The following is a 27,962-nucleotide window of genomic DNA, read 5'->3' on the forward strand; positions in this document are numbered from 1 at the left end:
ATCACCCTCCTCACGCTGTTTCGAGAAACCCACAGTCAAAGTCTGCAGGAACCGGCTCCTAAGCACTCCCGCATGGCTCCTGCAGGATCCAGCCAAAGCGACGGGCTCCCGGCAGAAGCAGCCCACTGGCTCCTGGGCAAGAGTTTTGAGTCTGAAAAAGGCAGCGACACGCCACGCCAGAACCGTCACAGGACACACAGTCTGCAGACGAGGCCAGGAAAGGCTGCCGGGAGAACTAGAAGACCACCTTTCCCAGGACGAGGTCCAACAGAGCATGACCACCCCACTTACCTGGGCCTCCGAGGCCGCCGCAGGTGGGCGGGTGCTGCCGGGCCACACCGGAGCTGCGCCAGGTCCCACGTCGGCTAAAAACCACAGAAAAGGATGGAGGATTAGGCTTTCCTGCGAAGACACTGCTGAAGGGAAACAAAACCTTTGCGCCTTCCTTCCTTCCTTCCTTCCACGTATCACAATTGTTTCTTGGATGAACTGGATACTGACCCCAGGAACTCCTGCATGCTAAGCCCGCATTCTCTCTACTGCTGAGCTACATATACCCTTCCATCCAGGGCACAATTGTTTCTAGGCACAGAGGACAAGGAATGCCAGCCACGTTCACTAACTTACGTAGTGTATAATAAGCTCCGTGTGCTCCACCAACAGAGCTCAGTGTTTTATGATCCTTCAGCTCCTGCGGAGCCACTTCTACAGTCCCAGTAGCATACTCCGGTTTTGTAATTTCGGGCTTAGTCGCCCCTTCCTAGGAACACAAAACAAGATAAATCAGGAACAAACTTCAGATCATGTGCATAAGCTTAGTCAGTCATGTAGACAACAGTTATTTACCGAAGCTATCAGAACATAAGCCCTATCCTGGGAGAAGCTGGCGGTACAAGTAAAAGGCAGATTCTCCTCTCTGTTCTGCCAGAGGCACAGGATCCATGAAAACAAATCAGAACAGAAAAGTTTCAACAGCTCTACAAATGAGGTGAACGGGTACAGTAACGCCACAAAGGACAGGAGAGTCCGCTGCACGTGGATAGATCAGGGAATGCTGGGAAGACCGCACTGTTTCATAAAAGAGAGATCCAGCGCAGAGGGGGAATGTGGAGGGGCTTTGGGGAAGGGCAGCCTGAGTAAAAGGAGCAGGTGGGAAACAGCGTAAGGCATTAAGGGAACTAGACCACTGTTACTTGTGGTGGAATGGGAAGACAAAACATGCTGCCTTGAAAATGAAACATCACTTAATTAATTTCAATTGAGGACAGCTAAATCAAAAACCAACCCCAAGATACACCTAACTTTCCCAGGGATGATTTTCTTTTCAATATCCTCTAATAAACTGTAAGGGAAAGACCCTGAAAAAAAGAATGCCCACACAGACACTGGTTTCACTAAGTGAGTCTGGAAAATGAACACAAGTGCATTATCCAGTCCTACGGCATTAAGCACAGAATCACATCCTAAACTGTAAGTTAAAAGCATAAGTCAAAAATTCTCATCAGCAGATGCAAACGTGAAAATGCACACTCACACCAACCCCCGGTTTATGTCTCAGAATCCCCTGGTACTTATATAGTCATACAAGTACATTAACAACAAGAGACTGTACCTCATCCCAGGAAGATTCTCTTCCTCTCTCTTCTGTAAAGTGGCACACTGACACACCATCTGTAAATGGTATTTACAGGTATATTAATGAGAATATTCACGAATGTATATTAAATTAACCATGTGCGTATATCTCCGTTCGTGGATGTGTCAAAACCAAAGTGGCAGAAAAGACTTTCAAACAGTTAGAGCATTTTCTGAAAAAAAAGCTTAAGTCACGGTTGGGATATATTTAAAACCAAGTAGTAAGAGGAAAACACGTAAAAAGAATGGATATGGAATTTGGGTTTGCGCACTATGTATTTCTAACATTTGAAGTTTGCTCTTGTTTTTGTTTTTTCTTTTCTTCTGTTTTTAAATGGAGGTACAGGGAATGAGCACACGGAATTCGGCATGCTAAGTAAGCATTCTATTTACCACTAAACTATGTCCTTCCCCGAGTCAACTAGCTTCTCGGCATAGATAAAATAAAATACAAAACACTCTTGCACGGTTCACTGCCTTACAAATCATGTTAGTTTGCTGAAGCGCAAAAGATCTTTGAAGCCTTCTTCCCCGTAAAAAACGAAGTCTCTTATCAGACCGAGTGGGAGACAGGTCTCAGGACCCTTGACTGAACAGACCACAGGCCCCGATTTCGGGTGTTTCTTCCACAACCGATCATCGGCTGTGGAAGATCAGGGCTCCACTCGCTGCAGACAGTGACAGGGGCGGGCTTGTCCTCCAGGGAGCCCGGAACGTGGTGTCTGTTGAAGGCCCGTATGCAGAACCGACAGGTCTGCCCTCCGTCAGAGGACCCTCTTTCCCTCTACAACAGACACCTCCCTCCCCAGGGCAGGACGGGGAAGACTCGGTCCATCAAGTGCGTCTGCTAAGGGACCAGAGGGACACGGCCGTGAGCCCAGTCACGGCCGCACGTGCACGGGGAAGCCCCGGAGAGCGATCTGCCCTTCTTCTGCAGTGACTCAAGGAAGAAACAGAGGACTATGCTTTCCTCTTATTCAGTGGAGCAGCTGGCGGTGGGGGGCGAGATTGCACAGGGCACCAAGGGGGACCAGGAGCAGGTGCCCAGGGGGGCGATGAAGGGCCGCACCCGGGGCAGGCCACGCAGGCTGGTCCTCGGAAAGGTTGGGGCCCTCCGGCCCACGGGGTGACCTGCAGGACAGAAGGGCGGGCTGGGTTGGATGACAGACAAAAGCGCCAACACCGACAATAGCCGAAACCCAATGCAGCAGCCGTCGGCACCGGTCACCGTTACCTCCACCGGGTGCCCAGAGAGCAGCACGGTGCCACAAGCTCCGCCCAGCCCTCTGGGGCCTGCCTGCAGCCTGGGCCGCACAGAGGGACACGGGGATACGACCCTGACGCCGCACGTCGCCGCCGCCACTGTCTCCAAGTGGAGGAAGCCAAGGGTCCTCCTGCCCGAGAGGCTGCACACAGAGCTTCCAGCACACGGGCAAACTAGCGCCTTCCCAACAGCCAGCCGCTCTGGGCAGGACGGCTCCTCCCCGCCACCTTCCCCAGCTCCACGCAAGCTTGCCCGGCGCGGACCAGGAACACGGATATGGGACTGACGTGAAGAGATCATTGTCCACACGAGCAAGCAGAGCCGCACCAGGGTCACCACTCTGCCTGCAGGGCTCTGCCTGCAGGACCCTGCCAGGCCCTCTCTGGGCCCTCCTCACAAAGGGCCTTCCTCCGCCCCACAGTGGCTGCCCCTGGGCGCAAAGAGCCCTGGGTAGCTGGGCATCCCGGTGTCCTGCGGCAGAGCTGGCCAAGGGCTCCTGAGGGGACAAGGCTATCCTCAGAAGGGGCCCAGGCTCCGCTACAATCATCCCTATCCTCAGGGACGTCTGGATTTTACGTTCGCTGCGGAACGCACCCTACCTGCGTGCTGCGGGAGAGTGACGTGGGGAGTCTCAACCCCACACCTGACACCAAAGGCACTGTACCAGCTCGTGCGCAAAACCCCACGGTGTGCCATGAGACCGACCAGCAGTTCTGACAGCTTCCAGGGCAGGCCCGACCCGGCGCAGGGTTTGGGACAAACACAACATACGCACTCTGATGCGCATCGGAATTCCCCCGCAGGGAACGAGGCATTTTCACGGCGGGCTCTTTCCCTTCCAGCCTCTATTCCCTACTACAAACGCACCATCTCTGAGAGCCAGGCTTTTCTGCCCAGAGTACAACTGGAGGCAGCCGCCAAGACACACTTACCTCCCGAGAAATGACAGTGACCGGCTGTGAAGTTTACCACAACCAGGAAGACTCAAAGATGCAAAAAGCACATCGTACAAAGTTGGAGGGAGGGCTTTGCCCCTTTTCCAGTTACCAAGATCTGAATGGACATACTAAACAGGAGAATCACCTGGCCTGAGCCGGGAAACCAGTCAAAAGAACGCCGACACAGAAATCCGTCTCAGTGACCCAGGAGCAACCCCAGGTGCAGGAGGTAAGGAAGGAGTCAGCGGAGCCTGGAAAAGTCATTTTGGAGCGAGGGCTCACCCTCCTCACGCTGTTTCGAGAAACCCACAGTCAAAGTCTGCGGGCCCCTGCTCCTAATCACTCCCTCATGGCTCCTGCACGCACCAGCCAAGGAGACGGGCTCCCGGGAGTAGCAGCCCACTGGCTCCTGGGCAAGAATTTGAGTCTGAAAAAGGCAGCGACACGCCACGCCAGACCCGTCACAGGACACACAGTCTGCAGACGAGGCCAGGAACGGCTGCCGGGAGAACGGGAACATCTCCTTTCCCAGGACGAGGTCCAACAGAGCATGACCATCTAACTTACCTGGGCCTCCGGGGCCGCCGCAGCTGGGCGGGCGCTGCCGGGCCACACCGGAGCCGCGCCAGGTCCAGCATCGGCTAAAAACCACAGAAAAGGATTGAGCATTAGGCTTTCCTGCGAAGACACTGCTGAAGCGAAACAAAATCTATGCGCCTTCCTTCCTTCCTTCCTTCCCCGTATCACACTCGTTTCTTGGAGGAACTGGATACTGACCCCAGGAACTCCTGCATGCTAAGCCCGCATTCTCTCTACTACTGAGCTACATATACCCTTCCATCCAGGGCACAATTGTTTCTAGGCACGAAGGACAAGGAATGCCAGCCAAGTTCACTGACTTACGCAGTGTATAATAAGCTCCGTGTGCTCCACCATCAGAGCTCAGTGTTTTATGATCCTTCAGCTCCTGCGGAGCCACTTCTACAGTCCCAGTAGCATACTCCGGTTTTGTAATTTCGCGCTTATCCGCCCCTTCCTAGGAACACAAAACAAGATAAATCAGGAACCGAACTTCAGATCATTTGCATACGCTTAATCAGCCTGGTAGACAACAGTTATTTACCGAAGCTATCAGAACATAAGCCCTATCATGGGAGAAGCTTGCGGTACAAGTAAAAGGCTGATTCTCCTCTCTGTTCTGCCAGAGGCACAGGATTCATGAAAACAAATCAGCAAAGAAATGTTTCAACAACTCTACAACTGACGTGAACGGGTACAGTAACGCCACAAAGGACAGGAGGGTCCGCTGCATGTGGATAGCTCAGGGAATGCTGGGAAGACCGCACTGTTTCATAAAAGAGAGATCCAGTGCAGAGGGGGGATGTGGAGGGGCTTTGGGGAAGGGCAGCCTGAGTAAAAGTAGCAGTTGGGAAACAGCGTAATGCATTAAGGGAACTAGTCCACTTTTACTGGTGGTGGAATGGGAAGACAAAACATGCTGCCTTGAAAATGAAACAACAATTAATTAATTTCAAGTGAGGACAGCTAAAACAAGAACCAACACCAAGATACACCTAACTTTCCCAGGGATGATTTTCTTTTCAATATCCTCTAATAAACTGTAAGGGAAAGACCCTGAAAAAAGAATGCCCACACAGACACTGGTTTCACTAGGTGAGTCTGGAAAATGAACACTAGTGCATTATCCAGTCCTACGGCATTTAGCACAGAATCACATCCTAAACTGTAAGTTAAAAGCATAAGTCAAAAATTCTCATCAGCAGATGCAAACGTGAAAATGCACACTCACACCAACCCCTGGTTTATGTCTCAGAATCCCCTGGTATTTATATAGTCATACAAGGACAATAACAACAAGAGACTGTACCTCATCCCAGGAAGATTCTCTTCCTCTCTCTTCTGTAAAGTGGCACACTGACACACCATCTGTAAAAGGTAGTTACAGGTACATTAATGAGAATATTCACGAATGTATATTAAAATAACCATGTGCGTCTATCTCCGTTCATGGATGTGTCAAAACAAAAGTGGCAGAAAAGACTTTCAAAGAGTTAGAGCATTTTCTGAAAAAAAAGCTTAAGTCACGGTTGGGATATATTTAAAACCAAGTAGTAAGAAGAAAACACGTAAAAAGAATGGATATGGAATTTGGGTTTGCGCACTATGTATTTCTAACATTTGAAGTTTGCTCTTGTTTTTGTTTTTTCTTTTCTTCTGTTTTTAAATGGAGGTACCGGGAATGAGCACACGGAATTCGGCATGCTAAGTAAGCAATCTATTTACCACTAAACTATGTCCTTCCCCGAGTCAACTAGCTTCTCGGCATAGATAAAATAGAATACAAAACACTCTTTCACGGTTCACTGCCTTACAAATCATGTTAGTTTGCTGAAGCGCAAAAGATCTTTGAGGCCTTCTTCCCCGTATCAAACGAAGTCTCTTATCAGAACGAGTGGGAGACAGGTCTCAGGACCCTTGACTGAACAGAACACAGGCCCCGAGTTCGGGTGTTTCTTCCATAACCGATCATCACCTGTGGAATTTCAGGGCTCCACTCACTGCAGACCGTGACAGGGGCGGGCTTGTCCTCCAGGGAGCCCGGAACGTGGTGTCTGTTGAAGGCCCGTGTGCAGAACCGACAGGTCTGCCCTCCGTCAGGGGACCCACTTTCCCTCTACAACAGACACCTCCCTCCCCAGGGCAGGACGGGGAAGACTCGGTCCATCAAGTGCGTCTGCTAAGGGACCAGAGGGACACGGCCGTGAGCCCAGTCACGGCCGCCCGTGCACGGGGAAGCCCCGGAGAGCGATCTGCCCTTCTTCTGCAGTGACTCAAGGAAGAAACAGAGGACTATGCTTTCCTCTTACTGAGTGGAGCAGCTGGCGGTGGGGGGCGAGTTTGCACAGGGCACCAAGGGGGACCAGGAGCAGGTGCCCAGGTGGGCGACGATGGGCCGCACCCGGAGCAGGCCACGCAGGCTGGTCCTCGGAAAGGTTGGGGCCCTCCGGCCCACGGGGTGACCTGCAGGACAGAAGGGCGGGCTGGGTTGGATGACAGACAAAAGCGCCAACACCGACAAGAGCCGAAACCCAACGCAGCAGCCGTCGGCACCGGTCACCGTCACCTCCACCGGGTGCCCAGAGAGCAGCACGGTGCCACAAGCTCCGCCCAGCCCTCTGGGGCCTGCCTGCAGCCTGGGCCGCACAGGGGGACACGGGGATACGACCCTGAAGCCGCACGTCGCCGCCGCCGCTGTCTCCAAGTGGAGGAAGCCAAGGGTCCTCCTGCCCGAGAGGCTGCACACAGAGCTTCCAGCACACGGGCAAACTAGCGCCTTCCCAACAGCCAGCCGCTCTGGGCGGGACGGCTCCTCCCCGCCACCTTCCCCAGCTCCACGCAAGCTTGCCCGGCGCGGACCAGGAACACGGATATGGGACTGACGTGAAGAGATCATTGTCCACACGAGCAAGCAGAGCCGCACCAGGGTCACCACTCTGCCTGCAGGGCTCTGGCTGCAGGACCCTGCCAGGCCCTCTCTGGGCCCTCCTCACAAAGGGCCCTCCTCCGCACCACAGGGGCTGCCCCTGGGCGCAAAGAGCACTGGGTAGCTGGGCATCCCGGTGTCCTGCGGCGGAGCTGGCCAAGGGCTCCTGAGGGGACAAGGCTATCCTCAGAAGGGGCTCAGGCTCCGCTACAATCATCCCTATCCTCAGGGATGTCTGGATTTTACGTTCACTGCGGAACGCAACCTACCTGCGTGCTGCGGGAGAGTGACGTGGGGAGTCTCAACCCCACACCTGACACCAAAGGCACTGTACCAGCTCGTGCGCAAAACCCCACGGTGTGCCATGAGACCGACCAGCAGTTCTGACAGCTTCCAGGGCAGGCCCGACCCGGCGCAGGGTGGGGGACAAACACAACATACGCACTCTGGTGCGCATCGGAATTCCCCCGCAGGGAAGGAGGCATTTTAACGGCGGGCTCTTTCCCTTCCAGCCTCTATTCCCTACTACAAACGCACCATCTCTGAGAGCCAGGCTTTTCTGCCCAGAGTACAACTGGAGGCAGCGGCCAAGACACACTTACCTCCCGAGAAAAGACAGTGACCGGCTGTGACGTTTACCACACCCAGGAAGACCCAAAGTTGCACAAAGCACACCGTACAAAGCTGGAGGGAGGGCTTTGCCCCTTTTCCAGTTACCAGGTTCTGAATGGAAATTCTAAACAGGAGAATCACCCGGCCTGTGCCGGGAAACCAGTCAAAAGAACGACGACACAGAAATCCGTCTCAGTGACCCAGGAGCAACCACAGGTGCAGGAGGTCAGGAAGGAGTCTGCCGAGCCAGGAGAAGTCAGTTTGGAGCGAGGGCTCACCCTCCTCACGCTGTTTCGAGAAAACCACAGTCAATGTCTGCGGGCCCCTGCTCCTAAGCACTCCCTCATGGCTCCTGCACGCACCAGCCAAGGAGACGGGCTCCCGGGAGAAGCAGCCCACTGGCTCCTGGGCAAGAGTTTTGAGTCTGAATAAGGCAGCGACACGCCACGCCATACACGTCACAGGACACACAGTCTGCAGACGAGGCCAGGAACGGCTGCTGGGAGAACGGGAAGATCTCCTTTCCCAGGACGAGGTCCAACAGAGCATGACCACCTCACTTACCTGGGCCTCCGGGGCCGCCGCAGGTGGGCGGGCGCTGCCGGGCCACACCGGAGCCGCGCCAGGTCCCGCGTCGGCTAAAAACCACATAAAAGGATGGAGGATTAGGCTTTCCTGCGAAGACACTGCTGAAGCGAAACAAAATCTATGCGCCTTCCTTCCTTCCTTCCTTCCCCGTATCACACTCGTTTCTTGGAGGAACTGGATACTGACCCCAGGAACTCCTGCATGCTAAGCCCGCATTCTCTCTACTGCTGAGCTACATATACCCTTCCATCCAGGGCACAATTCTTTCTTGGCACGAAGGACAAGGAATGCCAGCCACGTTCACTAAATTAAGCAGTGTATAATAAGCTCCGTGTGCTCCACCATCAGAGCTCAGTGTTTTATGATCCGTCAGCTCCTGCGGAGCCACTTCTACAGTCCCAGTAGCATACTCCGGTTTTGTAATTTCGCGCTTATCCGCCCCTTCCTAGGAACACAAAACAAGATAAATCAGGAACCGAACTTCAGATCATTTGCATACGCTTAATCAGCCTGGTAGACAACAGTTATTTACCGAAGCTATCAGAACATAAGCCCTATCATGGGAGAAGCTTGCGGTACAAGTAAAAGGCTGATTCTCCTCTCTGTTCTGCCAGAGGCACAGGATTCATGAAAACAAATCAGCAAAGAAATGTTTCAACAACTCTACAACTGACGTGAACGGGTACAGTAACGCCACAAAGGACAGGAGGGTCCGCTGCATGTGGATAGCTCAGGGAATGCTGGGAAGACCGCACTGTTTCATAAAAGAGAGATCCAGCGCAGAGGGGGGATGTGGAGGGGCTTTGGGGAAAGGCAGCCTGAGTAAAAGTAGCAGGTGGGAAACAGCGTAAGGCATTAAGGGAACTAGACCACTTTTACTGGTGGTGGAATGGGAAGACAAAACATGCTGCCATGAAAATTGAACATCACTTAATTAATTTCAAGTCAGGATGGCTAAAACAAGAACCAAATCCAAGATACACCTAACTTTCCCAGGGATGAATTTCTTTTCAATATCCTCTTATAAACCTTAAGGGAAAGACCCTGAAAAGAAGAATGCCCACACAGACACTGGTTTCACTAGGTGAGTCTGGAAAATGAACACAAGTGCATTATCCAGTCCTACGGCATTAAGCACAGAATCACATCCTAAACTGTAAGTTAAAAACATAAGTCAAAAATTCTCATCAGCAGATGCAAACGTGAAAATGCACACTCACACCAACCCCCGGTTTATGTCTCAGAATCCCCTGGTACTTATATAGTCACACAAGGACATTAACAACAAGAGACTGTACCTCATCCCAGGAAGATTCTCTTCCTCTCTCTTCTGTAAAGTGGCACACTGACACACCATCTGTAAAATGTAGTTACAGGTACATTAATGAGAATATTCACGAATGTATATTAAAACCACCATGTGCGTCTATCTCCGTTCGTGGATGTGTCAAAACAAAAGTGGCAGAAAAGACTTTCAAAGAGTTAGAGCATTTTCTTAAAAAAAAATGCTTAAGTCACGGTTGGGATATATTTCAAACCAAGTAGTAAGAAGAAAACTCGTAAAAATCATGGATATGGAATTTGGGTTTGCGCAATATGTATTTCTAACATTTGAAGTTTGCTCTTGTTTTTGTTTTTTCTTTTCTTCTGTTTTTAAATGGAGGTACCGGGAATGAGCACACGGAATCCGGCATGCTAAGCAAGCATTCTATTTACCACTAACCTATGTCCTTCCCTGAGTCAACTAGCTTCTCGGCATAGATAAAATAAAATACAAAACACTCTTTCACGGTTCACTGCCTTAGAAAACATGTTAGTTTGCTGAAGCGCAAAAGATCTTTGAGGCCTTCTTCCCCGTATCACACAAAGTCTCACATCAGACCGAGTGGGAGACAGGTCTCCGGACCCTTGACTGAAGAGACCACAGGCCCCGGTTTCGGGTGTTTCTTCCATAACCGATCATCGGCTGTGGAAGTTCAGGGCTCCACTTGCTGCAGACAGTGACAGGGGCGGGCTTGTCCTCCAGGGAGCCCGGAACGTGGTGTCTGTTGTAGGCCCGTGTGCAGAACCGATACGTCTGCCCTCCTTCAGAGGGCCCTCTTTCCCTCTACAACAGACACCTCCCTCCCCAGGGCAGGACGGGGAAGACTCGGTCCATCTAGTGCGTCTGCTAAGGGACCAGAGGGACACGGCCGTGAGCCCAGTCACGGCCGCCCGTGCACGGGGAAGCCCCGGAGAGCGATCTGCCCTTCTTCTGCTGTGACTCAAGGAAGAAACAGAGGACTATGCTTTCCTCTTACCGAGCGGAGCATCTGGCGGTGGGGGCAAGGTTGCACAGGGCACCAAGGGGGACCAGGAGCAGGTGCCCAGGTGGGCGATGACGGGCCGCACCCGGGGCAGGCCACGCAGGCTGGTCCTTGGAAAGATTGTGGCCCTCTGGCCCACGGGGTGACCTGCAGGACAGAAAGGAGGGCTTGGTTGGATGACAGACAAAAGCGCCAAAACCGACAAGAGCCGAAACCCAACGCAGTATTCGTCGGCACCTTGCACCCTCCCCTGCTCTTTGTGCCCAATTGGCAGCTACACTGCATGCTCTCCTTCAGCCCTGGGCCTCCCTGCATCCTGGGCTGCTCAGTAAAGTTTGGCGATAAAATACTTTTACCAAACTTCACTGTGATGACTGGGCATACTTTTCCCCTAATTCCCAATCCACAGGCAAAGCCAGGAATTGTTTGTTCAAAAAGAAAATGCTAGTTCCAGAGATTATTCAATACAAAATGACCACCACAACACAACTGAGTAAAATTACTTACTTTGGTTTCATCTTACTCCTGAGCCGGAAAGGTGGTTCCATTCCTAACAGGGTTGCCATCCCTCTGTGAAGCTGTAAATGGAGAGCAGCGCTGAAGGCGTATTCTATCTGACAGATGCCGTGTGGGGTAAGCACGAGCCGAGCCCTCCGTGCCCTCCTCCAAGAGCTCTCACTTCCGCCCACGCCCTTGTCTCTTCACAGAGGCCGCAGGTCTCCTTCTCACCTCAGTTTTCCACGAGGACGAGGGGAGACTGTACCCCTGTCCCATGACGAGGACACCACAGGGCCTTGATTCAGGTGTTTTCATAGCTAATCACCCTGGATGTGGTCTCAGTGCCCAGATCCCTGTCAACCAACACTTACACACTGGACTCACATCACACTTCAGGGCAAATCAGTCTGTATACAGATTATACATTAAAGTAAGAAGGGTCTTTCATAGGAAGAGTATCAACAACCCCTGACTGTGAGCTCCACCTCTTCCTCCTCAGCCTGTTGGTAAACTGTTAAAAGACTTCTCTCTGACAGCGCATGTCTTGTATAAGTGACCAGATGTCACGTAAACATTTATGAAAGAAGCCTCAATGACTCATGTTGTAATAATTGGCAAAAGAATGGTGAGTTACATGGAGTAGCTGGTGGGAGACTTTAGAGTTACACGTTAACTCTGGGAGAGGGAGGCTATGTAGTCATGTCACTTACTAACTGGCTACTCTAGGTCACTGTGCAAGCTTTTTTATAAGAACGAAGGGACCTGCAAAATTAGTGAAGAAATGCCTGCTGCCTTAAAGCAGATCTTGAATAGAATATTTATCCACCAAGGCAAATGAAGAAAAATGTTTTTCTCGTTATGACATACTGCCTTCATTCTAAAACGTCATCCATGTTATTTTCCTGAAATGAGAAGAAAATTCAGCCTTCAAAACCGTGTCCAGGCGGGAAGAGAGGGCTGACACTCATGTCTTCTAGTGCACAGAATCCAGCCATGCCAGCCACGCCAGGCAACCAAGAGACTGGGGGGCGGCCCGCAGTCCCTGGAGGGGCATGAGCTCCACCACTCACAGGGGACAGAGCCCTGCTGGCTGATAGCATGTAAAGAAAACAGCATCTTGTCACCCAGCTGTGAAACTGTTCCCCACAGTGAGTGTGTGGTGTGGTGTCCAGGAAACCCGACAACTACCCATGGGGAAAAGCAGCCCACTGGGCAGCTCCTGCTGCAGAAATGGAGCTGCCGCACTTCACAGTGCGCTCCTTACCTCTCAGGGGAGGTTGCAGCCTGTACGGTCCTCCTGGGGTGGGCTCCTGCCTCATGTATTCCTCTGCCTGCCTCCATCTGCAGATTGCATTCAATCTTATAGATAAAGAATGGCTTCAATACAAATTACACCACCAATTCCTCTACTAGGCACAAAACAACCAGTCCTTAAAAATCTCAAAACACCCGTAAAAATGTGTCAAAATTCTGTACCTCTGTTTCAGGTGGGCAACTTCCCTTCTCAGCTCAGAGGATTTTTCCCTTCTCAGGTCAGAGTTTTCCCTTCTCAGGTCAGAGTTTTCCCTTCTCAATTCAGAGATTTCCCTCTCCAGCTCCTGAGCCCTGAGCTGTGTGAGAAAAACACATCCACGTTCAGTTGTGGCCGACTGTGCACAAAGGGAAGGAAGGAAACAAATTCTTACCGAGCTGTCTTGGGCCTTCTTCTCGGCAAGAGTGACCTGAAAAAGTCAACACATCAAGAAACACCCCATGGCTAGGGGTTCTCAGGGCCACAATAACTGTCTGCATCAGGTGCTGAGGACTCGGTGTGTCAGGAGGAAGGCAGGTTACCTGGTGTCTCCAAATGATCTCTGCTTCCCGCATTTGCCCGTGACATTCTTCAAGTCTTATCCTATGAGTTACAAATTGTTCCATCAGAGAAGACACAATGCTGGGTATGCTGTTAAATAATCTGCCCCAGTCCATGTTATCTGCATTGCACACTCACACACATCATCTCACCACTCAAGACACACTGCACACGGCTGCAGAAGCACAGCAGTTGCAAAGCTGTCGCTGCAGCCACTCCTTCCGTCACTGTTACTGAACGCCTGCCCGGTTCTGCGCTGACACATTTCCCCCTCCCGTTCTCAGCATTTCCCTCACGTGTCCTGTGCTGAGCATCTTTCATCACAAAGCTTGATTCTTCCTTTCCTTACATCCTGACCCTACTTCTTACACCTGGGTCTCCCCAGCAGCACGGGAATGTGTATTGGTCCGACTGACGCTACACTAAACTGCTATCCTCAGGGTGAGAACGGTTTATAGCACCTTCAGAAACATCTCTGTGAACCGTCTCTCCTCTCAGTCTGGCCAGCACTGGGACCAGGAAATTCTTAGTAACTTAATACTTTTTAAAGTTAAACGTTTAACTTAACATATGTAAAACTTAACACTTTTCCTCCTGTGTGAAGCCATGTATACAAATGTCTTTTGTTTGGGTCAGTTTATGATATTGTGTCTAAACATTTTAGAAAAGTTTTCAAAAAATCCAACAGGTGTTGTCAGAGCCGCAGGTGCAGAGGAGCTGAACTCACTTGTACCATCTTGTCTCCTCTTCAGCCAATTTTGCCTCCTCCTTTGCTGCCAACAGCTGCTGCTTTCCCACCAGCTCACATCCATTCATGTCCACCTTCCTGAGAGGGGAAAGAAACTCTGAAATTCTGCCAGTTTCCCTCCCAGAAACTGGAAGGGAAGAATTCCATGTTCCTTTCGCCCTGCCCCATAAATGCTCAGGCTGATAAATACACAGGAAAGAATTAAAGTACCCCCACTAATAAATATGAAAAAGCTACACTCAGGCCTCTGGCAAGTGTTTGGTATCTGGGCTTCCCTTCAGCGTCCCCACCCCTAATCATTTATGCATAAACACACAGGAAAAGCCCACGTGAGGTGTGCTCTGTGCCCCCCCCACCAGGCTTAGGCTCCTGTGCCTGGGACAGCGCGAGCTCACTGTGTTTCAACGTGGGAATCAGGGTCTGACCAAGTCATCACAACCAAACACATTAGGGTAAAGCAAGCGTTCATGACTTGTTTGATTTCTCCCACAGAGAGCCCAGATTTCAGTCAAAACCTGGAGCAAAACCTGATCCTTTAGGAAATATAAGGAAATGTTTTTGAAAGCGGGTTAATGGGTGTGATGTCCATGACCTCTCCCTGAGAATGACAGGAAACTCTGGACAAATTATGAAATCCATGATCAAATGTACCAAATTGCTAACAAGCCAGAAAGGGACATGAGGCCAAGATGGAGAAGAAGAAAGCCCAGGACTGGGCCCACCTTCCCCGGGGGTCATCCGGTAACTGCAGAGGAAACCACTGAGATGCAGAGCAGCCCGGCAGCCGGTGCCCCCTATGCACAGGCACCGCAGTCAGGCAGCTGGAGCTCACTGTCCGTCAGCGAAGGTGATCCCTAGAGAGACCCACAGGACTTAGCTGGGATCCACGAGAGCTACATGCCAGAAACAAAGGTGGACAGGAGACACACGGGCCTCACGAAAGCTGGCTGCACTGACTGATCTCAGCTGCTAACCGGGTTAACAGGATGTAGCGCTGCTGGCGCCCTGACCACCTGCCAGCTGTAATGCCCACCTTCTCTGCAGCAAGTTAACCTCACACGAGGCCTCAAATTTTCTCTATTTTCTACCCAATGTCTAGAGTTTATTAAAAATGATAGACACATGGCAGGTCATGACACTTTGATGTGGTTGAAACCTAAGGACAATAAAAATGGACCTAGGGGGATCCAGATAATGAAGTGACTAAATCTGGTCCAAGAACCCGCTAAAATCTCAAACTAAATACAAACAAGACTCTGGTAACCAGTTAGAATGAACAGAAGCAGCAGATTACAGAAATCAAGGTCGAAAAATAAATGCACATCTGTACTGATTGAATATGGTAAAGAAAATATGGTGGTAAGTATTCTGAAATGTATTACAATATCCACATAACTCCACACATTCATTCACACATTGTCATAATTAACACGGGAATGTCTTACCCTTCAGTGTCCATAGATCTCTGTCCACTGATTTCATCAAGGACGCGTACTTTCTTCACCTGCCTTTGGAAACCGTCTTCCTCACGTTCTTTCAGAGATCCCGATGCAGCATGGTGGTCTTGCATTTTCTTTTTACCCTCTATAAACATAAAACAACTGGCTTTGTGTGTGTACATGTGCACTCAAGAGCTTGGCTGTGCTGGGGAGTGGAGAAAGGAGAGAATTCTGAAGGCAGGAATCCCCTTTTTACCTTCCCAGTGCAAATTCATTGCTATTACAGGCATGTTTCATTTTATTGCCCTCCCTGGTAATGTATATTTTTAAACAATTGAAGATTTGTAACAACCCTGAGTACAGCAATTCCATTGGTGACATTTTTTTCTGGCAGCATTTGCTCATTTCTTATCTCTGTGTCACATTTTTGTAGTTTCTGAAATATTTGGTTCTTTATCATTTTAATTAAAACAGGCATGACATTCCTTTAAGGCAAAGCCTAATCCAGCGGAAGTCCCTAGTTCTCAGCAATTCTATAAACCCTGAGAGAGGTGAAGAGGCTTCAGAAGAAAAGTGTGAAGCCAGCAGGGGTTGGCCCATGAAGTTTAAGGCAAGATTCCATCTCCACTGCATACCTGTGCAAGGTAAGGCGGGAAGAGCTGACCCAGAGGCTGCTGCAAGTGCTCCAGGAGATGAAGCTAAGGCAGCTAATGAAGGTGGCTGCACTAAACAACAGGTTTTCAATGCAGAGAACTGCAAGGGGAGGCCACCCAGCACCATCACAGCTGGAGAGAAGTCAGCGCCTGGCATCAAGGCTTCAATGGACAGGCTGATTTTTCCATTAGCGGCTAACAAAGACAATATTCATTTAACATTATGAAAATCCTATGTCCCATGAGAATCAAGTGAAATCTACTCTGTGCTCTATAAATAGAACAAAGCCTGAATGACAGCACATCTATTTACAACATGAATATTTTAGCCCATTGTTGAGACCTACTGCTCAGAAAACAAAACAAAACACACAAAAAAAATTCTTTCAAAATATTACTGCTCATGGACAATGCACAAGTCATCCAGGAGCTCTGATGGAGATGCATGAGATGAATGCTGTTTCCATGCTTAACATGACATCTATTCTGCAGCCCATGAATCAGGAGTAATTATGACTTTCAAGTCTTATTATTTAAGAAATACATTTTGGAAGGCTTTAGCTGCCATAGACAGTGACACCAATGATGGGTCTGGGCAAATGAATGGAAAATTTTCTGGAAAGGATTCACCATTTTACATGCCATTAAGAACATTCGTGATTCATGGGAAGAAGTCAAAATATCAACATGAACTGGGGTTTGGAAGGAATTGATTCCAATCCTGATGTGTGACTTTGAGGGGCTCAAGAATTCAGTGCAGGAAGGAGCTGCAGATGTGCTGAAAATAGCAGGAGAACTAGAGTTACAAGTGGAGCCTGAAGATATGATTGATTGGCTGCAACCTCATGATAAAATGTGCATGAATGAGGAGCTGCTTCTTATGGACAAGCAAAGAAATTGGTTTCTTGAGATGGAATCTACTGGTGAAGATGCTGTGAAGAAGGTTGAAATAACAAAGGACTTAGAGGAGCGTATGAACTTAGCTGATAAATTACCACAGGGTTTGAGAGGAATGACTCCAATTTGGAAAGAATTTCTACTGTGTGTAAAATGTGTCAAATTGCCTGTGAAAGAGGACTTGTTCCTGAAAGGAAGAGAGAATCCTGTCACAAACTTCATTGTGGTCTTATGTTAAGAAATTGCAAAAGCCACACCGATCTTCAGCAACTGCCACAATGACCAGTCAGCAGCCACCAATGTTAATTCAAGACCATCCACCAAAATGACTGTAACTCAATAAAAAAAAAGTTAAAAAAAAGACCATCCACCAACAAAAAGATTAAACCTCACTAAAGGCTCCAATGATGGCTAGCAGTTTTTAGTAATAAAGAGTATTTTCATTAAGTTATGAACATTGGGGTTTTTAGACACAGTGGTATTGCTCACTTAATAGACTACAGTATAGTGCAAACTTAACTGTTCTTTGCACTGGAAAACCAAAAAAAAAACCCAAAAAAATAAGTTATTTGACTCTCTTTATTATATTTATTTTATTCTAGGGGTCTAGACCTGAAGCCACAACATCTCCCAGGAATCCTATATGTAAGGTTTTCTTCCCAACAAGCAACATACCTTGCAGGCTGCAGTCCCCTGTTGTCACAGCTCGCTGCATCGAATCCTCAGATCTGGTCTTCGAAACACCTGGCTGTAAGATAGATATGAGAAGACATTCAAGAAGTACTGATCCACAGCAATGTGCACATACTTAACATGAGAGGAATCATACGCTTGGAATCAGCTAAGATGGGCCATCTGCTTTCCGTGTGTTACAGCACAATTAAACACTGACACAGTGATGCTCGGTTCTCTGAGGTAAGCATCTCTGGGGGTGAGTAACAATCCTTACTCTCTTCTTGCTGCTGAGCTGAACGTCCTCCTACACATGCATTTCTTCAGATTTCACTGTGGCTTCACAGACATGAGATTTATTAAGAGCAATTTCAACTTAAAACATTCTCATTGGTGACTAAATTCCCAAGAAAAATAATTTGAGTAGATATCAACATTTAATCTTCTAAGACATGAGATTGTTGTTCCTTGTGAAAGCTAATGTGTACAGTGGAAATCCTGCTGCAACTGGTGGCATTTACCTCAAATTCCTGAAGTGTTCATTGAAACAGCACCTTTCAAGTTCTCTGGAGATGTTCCTTTTTCCAGTATCTTCACACAGGACAGAAATAAAGTATGTACTAAGATTTCAATGAAAACTCAGGGTGATATGTTTAAAAAGTGTAATTTTTTTTCCAGAAACAAAGTATTTTGTTAACTGCAAAACAAACCATAGAAAATAAATATATTAGCCCTGGTACATGTCCAAAGACTTTGGTGAGCATTCTCTCCAGAAGATATTAAGGCAGTGAAATGATTCTGAACATACAAATTTTATAAAGAAAGGAAAGCAAGTGTTATATGTTCCCTTACATATGCTTGAAAGCATCTGAGACTTTCCCTGAATTTCGGTTTGGGGCTAAAGACAGTGCTCCATTTGAGAGTTTACAGCAGACAGGGCCTCTTCCTTCAAGTTCTAGCACTGGGCATCCTAGCAGCTCATTCTGACCCTTTGCATCTTGCATTTCCTTCTTCAGCTGGTCCTCTTCCACTGCCAGCCGGCCAATCTCTTCCAGAAAGTCTTGGTTTGTTCTGATGGGCAGTTGCTTCTCTTCAACCCTTTTGGAATCCTGTCCCTTCTCAGCCAGTACCCACAACTACCCCTAAGTTTCCTGTGATGGCAGCTGATACAGGCTGGGCCCAGGACAAATGTCAAGCCCATAAAGAAATGTGGAAAAAAGACCTCCAGGCACAGATTTTTCCTCACCTCCACAGGCTTCCTCCTCCCTGGACAATGGAGGGCACGACTGGACGACAAGAGGAAGCAAGGGTGGGAAACTGCTCATGTCAAAGAGCTCACAAATGAGTGTTGCTGGTGAAATATAAAGAAAGTTTACCCAAATTCACATGGAAAATTCTCTGTTTAACATCAACAGGGCAAGGAACTGTGCACCTCGCTCCCCCCCCCCCCCCCCCCCCCCCCCCCCCTCCCAACTTCCTTAACCTCTCAGGTATTTCCTGGCATCTTCTGTGTATCTTGGAGGGCAGTGTGAGTGGTGAGAAAACTCTCTAGGTTGTGAAAATAAGACATATTTCCTAGTCTCTGAAATAGAAAAAGTCACAGAGGTTTTAGTCCATGAAATTCTGGGTCATTGTTCACAGGGAGTTTCCGCTCCTGGGCTCTCACACTCTGCTGTGGTCAAAAGCAGGAGGAGCAGGTGCACGCAGCTCGCCCAGGGCACAAAAAGCCTCAGAAGCCCGGCTATGGTCAACATGGCAGCTCTTACCAGGTGTGGGCTCTTGGCGTTCTGGTCCCTCACTGCCTGCAGCTTAGCTCGAACAATCTGAATGATGTCATTCAAATTTTCATTCACCTTCTCAATGGCTTTCAAGCTCTCATTCAATGAAACATTGAATTAGTAACAATTACTCATTACTTTCATTTCTATTTTCAGAATGTAATCTAACAAGAGGTTTGTACCTTAAACTTCAGTGCTTTCTCAGAGGGCAGCTTCTTTTGCCTGATGGCCTCCTCTAAGCATTTCTTTGTGTTGTTGGTCTATGCAAAAATGTAATGAAGGAAACAGAATTACAAATACTAATTACACTGCTAGCTGAACCTCTCTTGTGTGTGACCCCTTCCACTAATACAGAAAGTGGTGCTTTACATCTACAACACTTGTTTTGTTTATTTTTTTACTGATATATAGTCAGTTACAATGTGTCAATTTTCTGGTGTACAGCATGTTTCAGTCACATATATATATACACCTATGTTTGTCTTCACATTCTTTTTCATTATAGGTTACAAGATATCAAGTAGTGTTCCCTGTGCTCTACAGAAGAAATTTGTTTTTTGGGTTTTTTTGTTTTTTTTTTAATCTAGGACACTTGCTTTGAACCTAGACCTCTTATGGAACACATGGAACAGGACAGTAGGATGAAGGAAAAGAGAGCCAAATAACTGAACTGCCAGAGTGGGGAGGAACTGAAGGTAAAATCACAAAAAAAAAAAAAGCAAAAGGACAAGGATACCTTCTGCACCCAAGCAGATATATTTTCTGCAAGTTCTCTGTTTTCATTCTCCAAATTCTTGCTCTGCTCAGTCATCTGCTTTAAAGTAACTAAAAGGAGATGAAGCAATTTCTCATATTGACAAGAAAACCCAGTAGAATAGAATTATCATGATTTATTAGCAGTAGAGACATATCTGGCTGGCACTACGAGTATAATTAGCCTTTTAGCTTTTCTACTGTGCCTAAAGGAAGAAAATCTTAGTGGTATTCTAAATGTGAGATCATTGAGATTCCTAGTTTAATTTTTTTCAAAGATGCAGAAACACAATAAAAAGTCTTCCCCTAAATTCTCTCCCAGCTATAAGCACCATTCTTAGAAAATTCAATCATTCAAATACTTCTGACATCACCAGAGATGAAAAAGAAAAACCAAGCATCCTGTCCCCTTAACATTCTCTCCTCCAAATACTAAGGTAAGTAAACATGCCCCTGCTTAAAAAAATAGAACCCTTATTCCATGCAGGTTCACCCCACAGCCAGGCCCTATCTGCAACACCACAGAAGGCAAGTTCAAAACGTTGCCTGACTGGGCCTGCACAGGCCTCCAGTGTCTTCCTGCTGCCTGGAAGATCGTCTTTCATGAAAACCATGTTGGGGGCCCTGAAGGACAAGGTCGCTGGAATTAAACCCTTTGGTACCATGTGGGCTTCCCCACCTAGTCACTGGAGGACCTGGATAACACACAGGCCCTAAATGACAAGCTTTTCTATCGCCAGGATGAGAATGTTACCATCACTGCTTCAGGATAGCAGCACATGTAAAACAGCCAGTCACAGGCAACTCCACGTGTGAAGCTCTAGAACGCAGCCCTCAGAACCAGACTCCTCTCTCAGGCATCTAATTCCCTCATCTGACCACACAGTGCACACGCGTCTTCTGTCTGCCCAGTGAGGATGCTCTGATGCTGAGATCCCTCTTCTCAGCACCAGCCCTTCTGCATCAACTGTCACCAACAGCATCACTTGAGGGCCTACTGAGCGCCGGGCAGCCACCCTGCCCATCACGCACAGCCCCACTCAGTCAGCAGAGTGTGAAGCCTGCATAGAAAGCATCATCCTCAGGCTGAATCACTTCCATTAAGTCCCCACTGCCATGAATGGCTCCTTTCACTTATGAGTCACAGCCCATGGATTCCCCTCTGCTGTGACACACACTGCCTGGCTACATCTGCATCCCTCCCTCAGCCTGGAGAGTCCTGACAGGCTCAAGTAGTGTTTCAGCATCTTTAATTTTCACCAAGAGCCAGCTCATATTAGGGACACACTCCGAACTTTAGACTCTTCTCATCACCTGCTTCCTCAAGGTTGCTATGCAAAATTAAACTCATCCTAGTCTCCCTACTCCTGTGACCCTCCTGGCCTCTTAGCTCAATAGATGTCAACTTCCTCTACGATGTCATTTAGACACCATTGCAGGAGTAAAATTTTCAAGAGTTGAGAAGTCAGTTAGACATCAGAAGTCATTGTGTTTACTCTTAGTTGAATTAAAATCCACATCAAATCCTGGTATTGAGAAAATATTACAAAGGAAACTAAACCCTAATACCTTACCTTGACACACTGGAGGCTTTACCTAGGAGAGGAAGAAACATTAAATTTGAAGTCAAAACATATAATTAGTAAATCTATAATTTCTAATAAACTATCAAAACAGTAATACATTGAAATCACAATTATCACTTTGGTTCAGCATAACAATTAATATGATTAAAAATCAGGAAAAATCAGAATTTCCTACTTAAGGCATGATCTTTCACTCACCATTTCTGATAGCACAATGGTAAATAACTTATTTTAGAACAAAAGATCTGCTTACATTCTATTAAATAAACATCACTCTATTCAATTTTCATAACGCATATTCATATTTAACAACACTGAACTATATTATTTTCATGATATGTTGTTGCAATGCATCATTTATCTAATTTTTTTTGTCAAACCAAACATCCACACTTAAGTCCAGAACCTGGATAGTTGTGTAACCTTCAAAAGAGAGAGAGAGACAGAGAGGAGAAAACTAAAAGAAAAATAAAGGCAAAATCTTTATACTAAGATTAAGATGCACCCCTTTCATTCAATGAAAGGTTTTCTGAAATCTTATACAGAGTTGACTGTTGAATTGATAAGCAATTGTAACATATGAGGTCGTAAGATTTGTCAAGACCACTAAAAACAAACGGACATCAAATGAGACATCAGACGAGAATGAAAGTGAGTAATGGCTGTAGTAAAAGCCCACACAGCAGCAGGACGGACAGCGACCATTTTCAAGAAGCGAACGTGCTTCTTGACTCAGATACAAGTCATCGTATGAAGAGTAATAGTTCAGTAAAACCCAGGCAGGACTCCACTGTAATACCATGTAAAGACACATTTCCCTGACCCTTAACACATATTTCTCCATTCAAAACTTTAAGTGATGATCAGAGACTGAGGCCAGCCCCTAACCTTGCCAAGATATTGGAGAATCATCACAGTGTCGAAGATCCAGTGGCAATAATGTGGCAATAGAAGAATGCATCCACGGAGGGCAAACAGAAAACCACAGATGTTCCCTTAACTTCACACTTGCTCAGGAACACTGAGCTTCCCTGTCCCCTGTCACCCAACACACAGGCAGGGGCAGGTGGAGAGATAGATGGACTCGCCAAATACTTAACCTTCCTGTTTTGTTATTGAAGAGAAGAGTTTATAAATTGCCATTGTCTCATTGAGAATATACTGTTGTCTTGCTCAATGAGTTCTTACTATAAAGATTTTGCAACAAATTTCCATTTCAAAACTAATTTGTGTTCAAGTTAATAATCTAAAAGGAAACAAAGAAAAGACTCCTGGATTCTGGCCCAGGCAGGCAAATAAAATGTCCAGTGACTATAAAAATTCCTATTAGGTGTGATTAAAAGGACACTGTCAGGTACTTTAGTAATACTCACAGCAAGGACGGTCCTCCAGACGAACAAGAGAAAAATAGAAACTCCCCAGGAGGCAGCAAGAAGAATAAGCTTCCACAGAAGTTCATAAACATCAGACGCAAGATGGAAAAGGAGAATCAGAGTGTCGAGGATCTGAAAAGATATTAGATATAATGAGGAACCTCAAAGACATTCCCAGTGTATATGTCACAGAGAATCATCTTTAGAAACCGTCAACCACATCCTCAGATAGCTCCACAGAGAGGCGAGAAGGGACACTTGAGTTCAAAGGAGCTCTTGGGAGAGTGGGCATGTTTTCTGCCTTGATTTGGTAATAGTTTCACTGCTGCACACATACGTCAAATACCTGATACACAAAATGTTAGAGATTTGACTTTGCTGACAGGCACATTGCAAATATTTTTAAAATAGTTAACAGAACTTAACTTATGAATGTAGAAGCCAACTTGAAATTGAAAATAAGCAAACACAAACCTACAGGGCATGGGACGCCTCCATCTTCTATTGTATGTTCATGAAGTACCTGGACAAACCCCTATGAAATGTCTCCAAAAATACACCCAACATGTATGGGGAAAGAGCAATGAAGGTATGTGTTAAAATACAGAGAGATGTACAGAGATGTATTTCTACATTTATAGACTGGACATGAGTAAGAAAGCAGACCAGCTCTTAGAATAATGTCAAAATTACTATTCCAGCAAAAATTAATGATATATTTTAGCCCAACTATCTAAAAACCATGGAGGTTTTCTTCAATATTCACTTTGGTTCTGAACCAGAGCATGTAATGTCAGACTTCTGAAATAAATAAGGATTTGTATAATAGAGTTTTAATCATATTATACAAGATTACTCAAAGAATGAATTTACATAAAAAGAGAACTCAAAATAATCAGTACAAATAATTTACATGCATATTTCACAGTACTGCACCTACGTCCATTAACAGCCACCAAGAAAATTAATTTGTATTTCTGGAATGTACAGTCAACAAAACAAAAGCCAAACACATAGTTTTGTAAAAACTAGATTTATAAGTATTATAGGAGGGAATAAATGAACAATGTAATTTGTACTTTATCTAGACACCAAGTTTCAGTCTTGTGCAAATAAAACCCCTCTAGAAAGCAGCCTCTGAAATCAGTAACACTGTCATTGTCAGCTCTCACAGTTGGGGTCAGTAAAATGTGTGCTGGTGGAAAACATGCACTGTCTTTGCATAGCTGCCATCTGAGAGAGCAGTGGATCTCAGCACAAAGGAGAGACATGCAGATAAAAGGCACAAAAACAAACACCATCTAGTCGCTAACTGGTAAAACCCCCTCCACCATGGGCATGCTTGTTACACACGGCACTGTCTGAGTGCTGATGTCAGCAGCTGCCTCCTACCTAAAGTCTATCCATCAGGGCCGATGGACTCAGGTTCTGTCAGCAGCCATGAGCAACGGTGGAGAAGGACAAGTTAGTTTATCCAAATGCTCAAAGATGTGGTAGGGAAAGAGGGCTGACTAACCTGTGAGAACTCAGCCTCATTCCCTTTGAGGGAAAAAATCCCAACAAAGATGACCTAGAAACGCCCTCCTTAGTAGGCTCAAAAGAAACAGTACAGACTCTTCTTTGGGTGGAGTGTTCATGTGGCATTGATTCTGCTTCAGTGCAAAGATTGTTCCTGACACTCGGTTTTTCCAGGTCCGTAAGAATCTGGTGGAAGCCTATCAGAACAAACCACTTAAATCCATGAGGTGTTCTCAGTCTTTCTTTTTTAGGGTGTGGAGGTGATTTATCCTGACACAGTAAAAATTTCACAGCATGTATCTGAATTTTCTTTATATTTAGACAATTCTAAAGACATGAAGGACACTTTCTGCTTTGGGGAAATCAACATTCTTCACAAGGACACGTCACTAAAAAAAAAGACAACTCGTCCACCTCCTGGTCACATCCCTCCTGAGCATTTCCTCACTGTAAACATCACAGCAGTTTGCAGCCACTGATTTTCACATCAGCTCGGCTCTCAGGGCTCCCCCACCAACCTAGCTGGACACAGAGTCCCTGGGGGCAGCCTCCAAGATAAAAAGGAAAGGGATAACTAAGAATTTGCTAGAAGTCCAATAAAAATAAAAGCAAAAATAAACAAATGGGACCTAATTAAACTTGGAAGCTTTTGCATAGCAATGGAAACCATAAGCAAAACAAAAATACAACCTACAGAATGGGAGAAAATTTTTGCAAAACATGAAACTGACAAGGGCTTAATCGCCAGAATATAGAAACAAATCATACAACTAAATAAGAAAAAAAAAAAAAACTCAATCCAAAAATGGGCAGAAGACCTAAACAAGCAATTGTCCAGTGAAGACATACAAATGGCTAACAGGCACATGAAAAAGTGCTCATTATCACTGATTATCAGAGAATTGCAAATCAAAACTACAATGAGGTATCACCTCACACAAGTCAGAATGGCCATCATACAAAAGTCCACAAATGACAAATGTTGGAGAGGCTGTGGAGAAAAGGGAACTCTCCTACACTGCTGGTGGGAATGCAGGTTGGTGCAGCCACTGTGCAAAAGTTTGTAGATTCCTCAAAAGACTAAGAATAGACTTACCATATGACCTAATAATCCCACTCCTAGGCATATGTCCAGAAGGAACCCTACTTCAAAAAGACACCTGCACCCCAATGTTCATAGCAGCACTATTTACAATAGCCAAGACATGGAAACAGCCTAAATGTCCATCAACAGATGACTGGATAAAGAAGAGGTGGTATATTTATACAATGAAATACTATTTGGCCATAAAAAACCAATATGCCATTTGCAGCAACATGGATGTCCCTAGAGAATGTCATTCTAAGTGAAGTAAGCCAAAAAGAGAAAGAAAAATACCATATGAGTTTGCTCACATGTGGAATCCAAAAAAAATAAATAAAAAAGAGCATAAATACAAAACAGAAACAGACTCACAGACATAGAATACAAACTTGCGGTTGCCAAGGGGCTGAGGGGTGGGAAGGGACAGATTGGGAGTTTGAAATTTGTAGATACTGACAGGCATATGCAGAATAGATAATCAAGATTATACTGTATATCACAGGGAAATATATACAAGATCTTATGCTAGTTCACAGAGAAAAAAATTCTGACAATGAAAATATGTATGTTCATATATAACTGAAAAACTGTGCTCTACACTAGAATTTGACACACTATTGTAAAATGACTATAACTCAATAAAAATGTAAAAAAAAAAGAAGCTGTGGTATATTTTACACAATAGACTACTACTCAGCCATAAAAATGATAAAATGATGCCATTTGCAGCAACAGGGAATGGATGGACCTGGAGAATGTCATTCTAAGTGAAGTAGTCATAAAGGAAAAGAAAAATACCATATGATATCACTTATATTTGGAATCAAAAAAAAAAAGACAAACTTATTTACAAAACAGAAACAGACTTAGAGCATAGAAAACAAACTATGGTTACCAGAGGGAAAGGGAGTGGGAAGGGAAAAATTGGAAGTTTGAGATTCATGAATACTAATCTCTATAAAGTAGACAACAACTAGTTTACACTGTACAGCACAGGGAACTCTATTTAATATCTTGTAGTAATTTATGGTAAAAAAAAGAATATGAAAATGAATATATGTATTTTCCTATATGACTGAAGCATTCTGTTGTACATGAGAAATGGACAACATGGTAAACTGACTATACTTCAATAAAAATATTTTAAAATTTATAGGGCTATTTAATATTTTTGTTACATTAAAATTTCTGAAAAGAATACACTTCAAAGAAAAAACAAACTTGCTGTAAGTTAACAAACCAGAAAGCACAGAGCAGAGATGACATTTCCCTGTTTGACAGACCAGCACCAACCCAGTGCTGAGACCCCACTGCTCCCAGGACTGCCAGACGTCACCACCAGGAAGGGTGCACACACAGGAGAGCACACCACACAGGGACAGAACCGGAACACGCACAACTTGAAGCAGGATCCTGACAAGCTTTCCGGGAGCCAGTCTCACTATGACTTCTAGTAAATAGGAGTTTCTCACTTTTTAAAAAACTGCTTTACTGAGATATAATTCACCCACTCCCCCATTTTAGGCATACAACTCAATGGCTTTTAGGATGTTCACACTTCCTTCTTTGATGCAATAAAGTAACTAATTCAGGTTTCATCCTGTCAACCTGCTGTTTGGTCCAAGAGGTCCTGATAGGACTCAGATCTTGAGGACGCCGGTGGCCAGAGCCACTCTAGGCTGGTCAAGAAACCTGTCCTGAGAGCCTAGGGCTTCACCAACGATGCGTTCCCATCAAGGACCCTATGAGAAAGTATCTATTTAACCACAGTGTGAAAGAGCCCAGGAAAAAGGAGGACACCTGATGCCCGATATTTACTCACAGTTGTATATTCATATCCAGTACACCCCAGCACGTGGGACCAGAACATCCCCATCACCTACATGTCCTGGTCTTCTCAGGTAGGGAGGGGACAGGGGAGGGGACAGGGGAGGGGAGGGGAGGGGTGGGGGATGGGGTGGGGAGGGAGTGTGACAGGAAGAGGGGTTGGGCACTTGGGAGGAGAAGGGGGTCACAGAAAGGATGAGGGCCAATCAAGCTCTTGAGGGGAGGAAGGAGGGTTCAGTCAGGTCAGGAGGTCAGCAGGTCAGGAAAACAAACAGCAGGCAAGCGGACTCTCAGGAGCAGCTGGAGGGGACCAGACACCTCCCTCCAAGCCTTCTCCTGTCTGAACGCTGCCTTAGCAACGCCCCATGCTTTATGACCTCTCTCGACCAATCACCTGCCTTTGCCCCTGGCACCTCACAGTGGACATTCAGGGTGA

At 46.5% G+C, this 27,962-nt stretch overlaps 1 protein-coding gene and 2 long non-coding RNA genes across 10 annotated transcripts in view; 1 reads left to right on the top strand and 2 right to left on the bottom strand.

Annotated features, from left to right (window-relative positions):
- LOC135321540 (uncharacterized) overlaps window positions 1-27,962 on the top strand; it is a 539,910-nt gene that overhangs the window by 224,698 nt on the left and 287,250 nt on the right. The gene's annotated exons all lie outside the window — the stretch shown is intronic.
- On the bottom strand, window positions 8,519-18,254 carry LOC135321536 (transport and Golgi organization protein 1 homolog). 7 transcript variants are annotated; one of them, XR_010381383.1, is made up of 12 exons: window positions 16,021-16,196; window positions 15,392-15,530; window positions 13,926-14,024; window positions 13,180-13,240; window positions 13,032-13,067; window positions 12,823-12,956; window positions 12,611-12,705; window positions 11,356-11,426; window positions 10,843-10,995; window positions 9,841-9,899; window positions 8,785-8,987; window positions 8,519-8,592 (listed from the first exon to the last, which is right to left on the bottom strand). XR_010381383.1 is itself a non-coding variant. In XM_064487095.1 (8 exons), the coding sequence occupies exons 2-8, from the start codon at window positions 17,648-17,650 to the stop codon at window positions 12,531-12,533; spliced, it is 684 nt and encodes a 227-aa protein (XP_064343165.1). In that variant the 5' UTR covers window positions 17,651-17,683; window positions 18,129-18,254; the 3' UTR covers window positions 12,276-12,530. The 7 variants fall into 7 exon arrangements, 4 of the variants coding, with proteins under 4 accessions (XP_064343163.1, XP_064343165.1, XP_064343166.1 ...); XR_010381382.1 differs by lacking the exon at window positions 8,519-8,592 and having other exon boundaries at window positions 8,607-8,987; XR_010381384.1 differs by lacking the exons at window positions 8,519-8,592; window positions 13,926-14,024; window positions 15,392-15,530; window positions 16,021-16,196 and having other exon boundaries at window positions 8,607-8,987; window positions 12,611-12,687; window positions 13,180-13,817.
- On the bottom strand, window positions 19,573-23,352 carry LOC135321534 (uncharacterized). 2 transcript variants are annotated; one of them, XR_010381380.1, is made up of 4 exons: window positions 23,098-23,352; window positions 21,713-21,734; window positions 20,122-20,210; window positions 19,573-19,645 (listed from the first exon to the last, which is right to left on the bottom strand). It is a non-coding gene; the product is annotated as an uncharacterized LOC135321534 (long non-coding RNA). The 2 variants fall into 2 exon arrangements; XR_010381379.1 differs by lacking the exon at window positions 19,573-19,645 and having other exon boundaries at window positions 19,792-20,210.

Source organism: Camelus dromedarius, chromosome 6 (assembly GCF_036321535.1).
Source record: "Camelus dromedarius isolate mCamDro1 chromosome 6, mCamDro1.pat, whole genome shotgun sequence".
Classification (NCBI taxonomy): domain Eukaryota; kingdom Metazoa; phylum Chordata; class Mammalia; order Artiodactyla; family Camelidae; genus Camelus; species Camelus dromedarius.